At 38.8% G+C, this 7,601-nt stretch overlaps 1 protein-coding gene across 1 annotated transcript; it reads left to right on the top strand.

The window, feature by feature from the left end:
• Window positions 1–182: 182 nt before the first annotated feature.
• Window positions 183–5,084, top strand: LOC104944292 (anoctamin-1-like; the record flags this gene model as incomplete). Its single annotated transcript, XM_010769843.1, has 3 exons — window positions 183–251; window positions 4,377–4,441; window positions 4,950–5,084. Coding segments are annotated over exons 1-3 (269 nt in total), but the record flags the coding sequence as incomplete, so codon positions are not given.
• Window positions 5,085–7,601: the final 2,517 nt, after the last annotated feature.

Below are 7,601 nucleotides of genomic sequence, written 5' to 3'. Positions count from 1 at the left end.
TGCCTGACCGGCCTGATAAATTGCTGTTTATATACTGAGAGATTTATTCCAATTCATTGAGTTTCTCATATGAAAATCACCAAAGCTAAATTGACGGTACTTTATAATGTATGTAAAATAATCCTAGGTTTCTCATTTATAATTGTGTGTTAAGTTAAAGGCTTTTTTCCATTACATGCATGATGAACAAAGTGCATTTATGGTTACAGGGAGACATCGAGGGGGTGAATGCAGAGGCAAACGACAGGAAGGTACGTAGAGCAAGTCCACCAGTCAATACATTGAACCAGATGTCACCACGGCAACACCTTCAGTTAATTTACAGATACTCAATCATCAATCAGCCCTAAAGGAAACACAACACCACCTCTTCATTTGTATTAACTTCCAACTTCTCTTCCCCGCTCTTTGTCACTTTCTCTCAAACATCACAAATGAGCATAGTGAGGAGGATTCGGAGAAAAGCTGCATTCAGCAGCATCATGTTTTTCATCTGATAACGATGACACACAATCTCATGTTAAATACATTTGACTTAAAAAGGACATATTCTGCTCATTTCCAGGTTCATAATTGTACTTTGTGTCTCTACTGTGACATGTCTCCATGCTTTAATGTTCAAAAGGCTCTTTATTTGTCTCATACTGCCTGTGCTGCAGCACCTCTTCTCACCCTCTGAAACCCCCCCTGGAGAGAACACAGGGATTTTAGCCTTTGCAGACCATTAACATGCACACAACCTAAAGAACACAATACAGGAAAGAGAAAAATGACTTTAGATTAGATCAGATCAGATTAGATAGAATTATATTAATCCTGAAGGAAATGATGTATTACAGTGCCCCAGTAGAGAATAGGCCTGTGACAGTGACACGTCATTTGGTGACAAGTCATTTGGTGACAAGTCATATAGCACATTCAAGTAAAATACTAAATATGAAATACTTAAAACAACTAATACCAATTGCTAATTTCTCATCGTACTAAATAAAATTAGGTTAAATATTAAATATTAAAACTGCAAATGTTATGAGATTATGACATAAACCTAATATTGCACATGGTGTTATAGTTTAATGATCCTTCCTGCAGAAGGAGGAGGAGTTATAAAGTTTGATGGCCACAGGAAGAAAAGTCGCGTTGTGTGATGCACCTCGGTGCTCACAGTCTACATATGGTCTTCTTTTTTTGTAACCGGTGAGTAACAAAACCTGACAGACCCTAGTGCTAACAGTACAGCATGGATACCATTCTGAGCCTTGCTCCCACTGTACAAGAATAAAATCACCCGGGCAAAAGAAAACAAGAGCTCACGCTGCGTCTGAAGTCATCTCCTCCCCTGCTAACACTCTCCATAATTATACTGTAGGCAACAGTCACTACGGCAACAGCCTAAGAATTCAAGTGCCTTCACATCAGCGTACTTTTATAGTGTTTTTAGGAAATGGGTTCCTCGGATGTAGGAATGACTTGTTGAGTCTCAGTGATCTGTGAAGGCTCCTGCTGTGATTAAAAGCCTTCATTTGCTGCTCTGCCTGCGAATGGAGTGTGTGTGAAAAAGCTGTGATTTATTGCCTCAGAGTAGTAGGATCACAGCACACACTCAGTACGCTGTTTGATAATCACTGTAAAGGCCCTATTATACTGTACATAAAGAGATTTGCATATAAATGACACTGGGACACACACACAAACACACATACAGTACAAACACATACACATGTTTCAGTGTTGTTTTATTAATCATGAGCATTTGGTCCGATATTGTAGAACACAGTAATCACACAACGTTGTGAATCCTATTTGACTTAAATTGCTAATACAATAAATAATAATTTGCTTGTATGGACAGTGTGATTTTACTGTAACCTAATTCCCCAAACGTAACTATACAAAAACCAAAAAATGGGAAAAAAGTAGCTTGAATTCAGCATTTACAGAATCATTTGCTGTCCAGGTGGATATGAGTATCCACTGAGGTGCTACTTGGTTTACGTGAATGACGCACACTTTTGCTTGTAAGATGAATATAAAGTCAGATACTAAAGTTTCAAATTGGAAACTCCATTCCATTCATGCTATCTATTAATTTCCATCCGATTCCCTCACCGTAAAAACAATGACACTAGCTTGGACAGCCAACTTTAACTCAGCGATTGTGCGTGTATACCGTGTTTTTGTGTGTGCTCAGGTGTGTGGTCAAAAACAGCTTTGGCCATCCGGCGGAACTTGAATCAACAAACATTGGTTCCTACCTTTATACCCAGATCGCTAATTGGCTCCTTCACTACTTATTAAATAAATCAATGATTTGATAGAATTATAGAATAGAATCGGAGGATGAAACCCTCTCTAATGGTCACACGTATGCACACTGCACACACTGTGACATTTGGTCTCTGCGTTTAACCCATCCTACTACTAGGAGCAGTGGGCTGACATTTGTGTCCAGTGTTCTGGATTTGGCTGACAATGTTGATTTTAAAATGTTATTGAATTAACAATTACAATTATCACCAAAAAATTGTCTGTTCCACTGCAGATCTACGGCTGGAACTGAGGTGACAGCAACGTAACTCAAAGTGACAGCAGCTCTGATCAAGGTTTTCTGAAACTGTCCAAGTCTGTTCACATTTTCTTCTACATTATTTAGTCTTTAAACACTGCCAGAGCCCTTCTCCTCTGTCTCCCCCCTTACAACACGATTACAAAGTGTTTTCTGATAGAGAAACCCTAACATGAAATGGATCAGACTTCTTTCTGCGGATTGATATGGCTCACTTGCTCCCTGATAAGAGTGTCTTTAGTAATGGTCTGAATCCATTGAACCACCAATTACAAAATAAAAAAACGCAGGTTCTCCAAACTTTAATGAATAAGGATTTATCTGAGGCTTTCCAAGAAACACAACCTATACAGTACAACCATTTTTTGTAACTAAAGCAAGTTGCTGAGGAGGTTAACATCTCGATTAAACGAGTTTGGACTATACTGTAGGAGCATTTCCACTGGGGGATCAACATGTCCTCAACATTCAATCTTTTAGAGAGATTTTCAGTCTTGAACAGTTTCCATGATCCAGATAAGAGATGCTTTAAATTAAACATTTAAAAAGCTCATCTGAGTCACCTTGATTTATAAGTTCAATACTTTATTCAAATAACAGCAGCGTGTGCTCTAAGCAGTTATTCATGCTGACAATGAATGCAATCCAATAATACCTAGCATTGCATTGTAAATGTCCTTGATGTCTGCTGGTCCAAATTTGTTTCACATTAGCAACATGACAGAAGTCCCTGTTGGGTTGGAATATGGTCTCTGTTGAAGTTAATGCTTTCAGGTTTCAGCCTGCAGGTTTGTTTTTGATTACATCGATTGTTGTTGTCACGCAGCAGCTCCTTTGGATGTGTGAGCAGATAACTGCGGAGGTCTCAGTGTGCAGCTCGGCACTGCTGCCTGAGAAGCATATGTTACTATGAATATGCTGCTTCAGTGGATTTGTATGAAATATGCAAATATGATTACATTTGAATGTATATCATTAGTGCTCCTGGCTGTGATACGCATAGAGTATAATAAATCATCAAGGTAAAGCCAGCAGGGCGAATCATATCTGACGAAGCAATAAATAGTGGGATGATGAACTTGTTTAGTATATTCACCATCATTTAAATGTCCACACCACTGATAACATCATTTCAAAAACAGTCAACGGAATCACGTCATCCACCCAATCACAATTCTATTCTTCTTAAATACATTTCTGGTATTGATTTGAATTTATCTGGTTTACAGCAGTATGAAACCCAAAAAATAGATTTTTCCGTTTGCAATAAACGAATCAAAACTATGCAGAAATAACTATATAAAGGTGCTGGATTTTGTTTTAACCTCGTCATGCTGTTATCAAGAAAAAAACAACTGAAAAAGACTGTATTCTGAATTGAGTTCTGTACAGCTGTGCTAACATCATAGTCGCTCCATCAACACTGAAAATAAAGTCACCTGAACTAGGATGAATACAGCCCCAAGTTATCGTTCAGAAAAAGAGATATCTACATACTGTAGTTTAGTCGGGGAAAGCAGGACGTATAAAGTTGTCACTATGGGCTTTGGGAAATCATGGATATTCTCCACTTATTAGAGACATTTCATAAATAATAATTACCAGGTACTCTCCGTCCTTCTTAAATGCTTTGAAAAATAAATGAGAGGGACACTGTTTTGCAACCAGTAAATAGGGAGGACGTATTTTGTTAGCTTTCAACAGCCAACTTGCTTAAGTGTGATATATATAAAATTGATCAGATAATGGCCGGCAATATATAATTGAATATGAACATTATTACAGTAATGATTGACTCTTCTCTTCCCAGCTGCTTTACGAGGAGTGGGCCAGCTACAGCGTCTTCTACAAGTACCAGCCCATCGGACTCATAAGGTCAGATCAATAGCAATGAGCTTTGTCAAACATCGGAGGAATTACAGACACATTTGCAGGAATTATATGTATTGCTTTCACAGCTGCATTAACTGCCTCCAGCAGCCTGCGGGCAGGAAGGACGGAGGAAGACTCTGAATCAGATCGAAGCTCCGCTGAAGCTCTCTCACAGTCAGGGCTGAGCGCAGAGCTCTCCAGGAAAAAGACTGAATCTGAGCAGCTCACTCTGCTTAGGGACTTTAATCATGTCTTTTAAACACTGTCATGTCAGCGTAGGATGAACATGATCTGGTTTCAGAGATGAATGCAGTTGGTAGAGGATGTAAAAACGATTTACCACAACTAAAGACAGCAGGATGGGATGTTTCTTGCTTTATTATTTATAAATAATGGAACACCCATGATAATGTCTATCATGATCTCATTTGTGAAGGGGTTATGGTTATGGACAGTGATGTATTAATGTTGTAAATGTAGGATATTTCACCTATGGTGTATCCTTCCACAGGAAGTATTTTGGGGAGAAGGTGGGACTATATTTCGCCTGGTTAGGAGTCTACACACAGATGCTGATCCCTGCAGCCATCGTCGGAGTCATCGTGTTCCTCTACGGCTGTGCCACTGTCGATGATAACATACCGAGGTACACACACACACACACACACACACACACACACACACACACACACACACACACACACACACACACACACACACACACACACACACACACACATATACACATACAGATCAAGCAGGATTTTCAATACAGAGTTGCTTTTCATGCCTACTCAATAATTTTTTGAGGTAGGATGGGTGTTGTGATCACATTTCTACTACTGTATGAATCTTTATAATCATGTTTTTCTTTTGTAGAGAATGTATTTGCAAAAGAAGCCAGAAAGCTCAAATGTTAAAAATATTTTCTAAATATAATTTAATAAGGTTAAACATAGACAAAAGGAGGTAACTCAAAGAGTGTAGATTATGTCACAATGTTAAAACAAATTCAAATAAATAATGTTCCTTATTGCACAGAGATTTAGATTGACCAAAAAGGGGAGTAGGAGCACATTGTGCCATGTTGACTCACAAGGTGAAAACATACCAGCCACACTCTGTTGTAACCAGACTGGGAACTTATTAATAGAACATTTGATGACATCTTTCAGATGGAAGGCGATACTTGGTGCTATGGACGCTTTTCAGAAGCCACCAAAAAGTGTTGATTGTTGATACCCAGCTCTGAAATCAAAACAAAAATAAATGAGACACTACATTAATGTACATATCCAAAATTATTTCTCATGTCGTTAAGGTTGTATTTACTCCTAAAGATTTTATTTATTGACTGGCTGGCTGGCTCTCCAAATGGCAAGCTAGCTAAATAAACACTATGCCAGTGTAAAAGGAGATGCTAACCACTGCTCCACGTGGAGTTCAAACTAAGTTAGTGTTGCTGAAAAAAGGAAAGTGAGCTTATTATTGAGTGCAACATGGTATACACCATTTTCCTAAAACAAGTTAGCAAAGTTATTTCAACTGTTGGCGATACAGTATAAGTAAAACGGTTAGCATTGTACGTGAATCTAGTCTAGTATTGTTTTATAATATGCTGAAACTGAATATAACTTGTGAAAAAAACACACTTTGAACAGCTATTGGTTTAGAAAGTCCACATCAGACCCAATAGAATAAAGGAGGTCTCTTCCACTGTGCAGCCTGATGGTAGACGGCAGGATTAGCCCACACCCTGACTCCACCTGATTACATAAACAAACTTTGAAGCTTTGGGTTTATTGCAACACCGCATCATTGCACACTTTACACTTGCACAGTATCAATGATTGTTTAGGAACATGAGGATAAAGTATGTTAAATGAGGCAATAGAAACCATTTTTACTGAGTGCTGGGGGTATTGGGCCATAATGGGCAGTGACGAAGGACTACATTTCAAATGTAATCACATATACTAAACAATAGATTTGGGTGTTATCAATTATACTTGTGCAATATCCCAACCTCTGTCATTTACATGGATTTCTTATTTATTTACGATTTGCAATCACTAACCACAGCCCCTGAAGCAGCGTACTGTAGTTGTAGGCTTATCTGGATATTAGGAAATAGGCCTACTATCAAAGGTGCATACATTTTCACAATCGCTCTCATAATCCAGAACTTTAACAGACATACTGTAAATCTGATAATATATTTAAACAAAATGGTTCACAAAGTGGGTGACCTCGAGGTGCCGCAAGATTGATCAGGTTAGTGTTCACAGTGCATTACGGAAACATGATGACATTTACATTAAAGGTGCGGTAGGTAATTTCGGAGAAACCAGCTCGAGTGCGCTAGAATTTGAAAATATACAGCCGGAAAAAATCTGCCACTTCTTTACAGAGCCCCTCCTCCAACACACATGACCAATGAGGGCACGAGATACGTTTGTGCACAGATGGAAGGCTGACAGGCAGGTAGGCCATCCAGTTATTTTAGCCGGGCCGGCTCAGATGATTGGTCGTGCTTTTTGCAGTACTACGGCTTCCACAGATGACATTTTTTTTAATGGATTCTTTGTCAAAGCACTTCAGATATTCATTGCTATCGGGATGTTAAGAGCATTCCATGGAATATAACAAAAAGTGTATCTCGAGCCGGTTTCTCAAATGTACCTACCCCACCTTTAACTGTTTCATTATAAGTTGAAAGATGATCAATACATATATAATTGACTCCATAAAGGGCAGCTGAGGCCTTTCTGCAGGGTTTTAGCATGTTTTCCCATACACCTCGGGTTAATGGGAGTGAAGGTGTGAATGTGAGGGTGATGGCTGTCAGTCTCTGTACAGAGAGTGTCAGCCCTGATTGATTTGTGACCTCTCCTCGGGAAACGCTCACCCAGTGTCAGAGTATATCAATTAAATATCCATATGATGTACAGATATGTGTGTTGGCTGTTGGCTGGCACTTTGAAACTGCTGCTTTAGAAACAAAAAAAGAAGAGTATGGAACGCAGATCAAAAAATTATACGCAGACTATTGATTGGAAGAGAATATGGAATAATATATCCTTAACATCGCGTAACCACAATCACCAATTGATACAGTATAAAATGATACACAGATATTACCTGTCAACCAGAAAATGCTGTC

Source organism: Notothenia coriiceps, unplaced genomic scaffold (assembly GCF_000735185.1).
Source record: "Notothenia coriiceps isolate Sejong01 unplaced genomic scaffold, NC01 NC01_scaffold00000124, whole genome shotgun sequence".
Lineage (NCBI taxonomy): Eukaryota > Metazoa > Chordata > Actinopteri > Perciformes > Nototheniidae > Notothenia > Notothenia coriiceps.
Note: the sequence above shows the minus strand (reverse complement) of the source record. Positions and strands in the feature narration are given on the sequence as shown.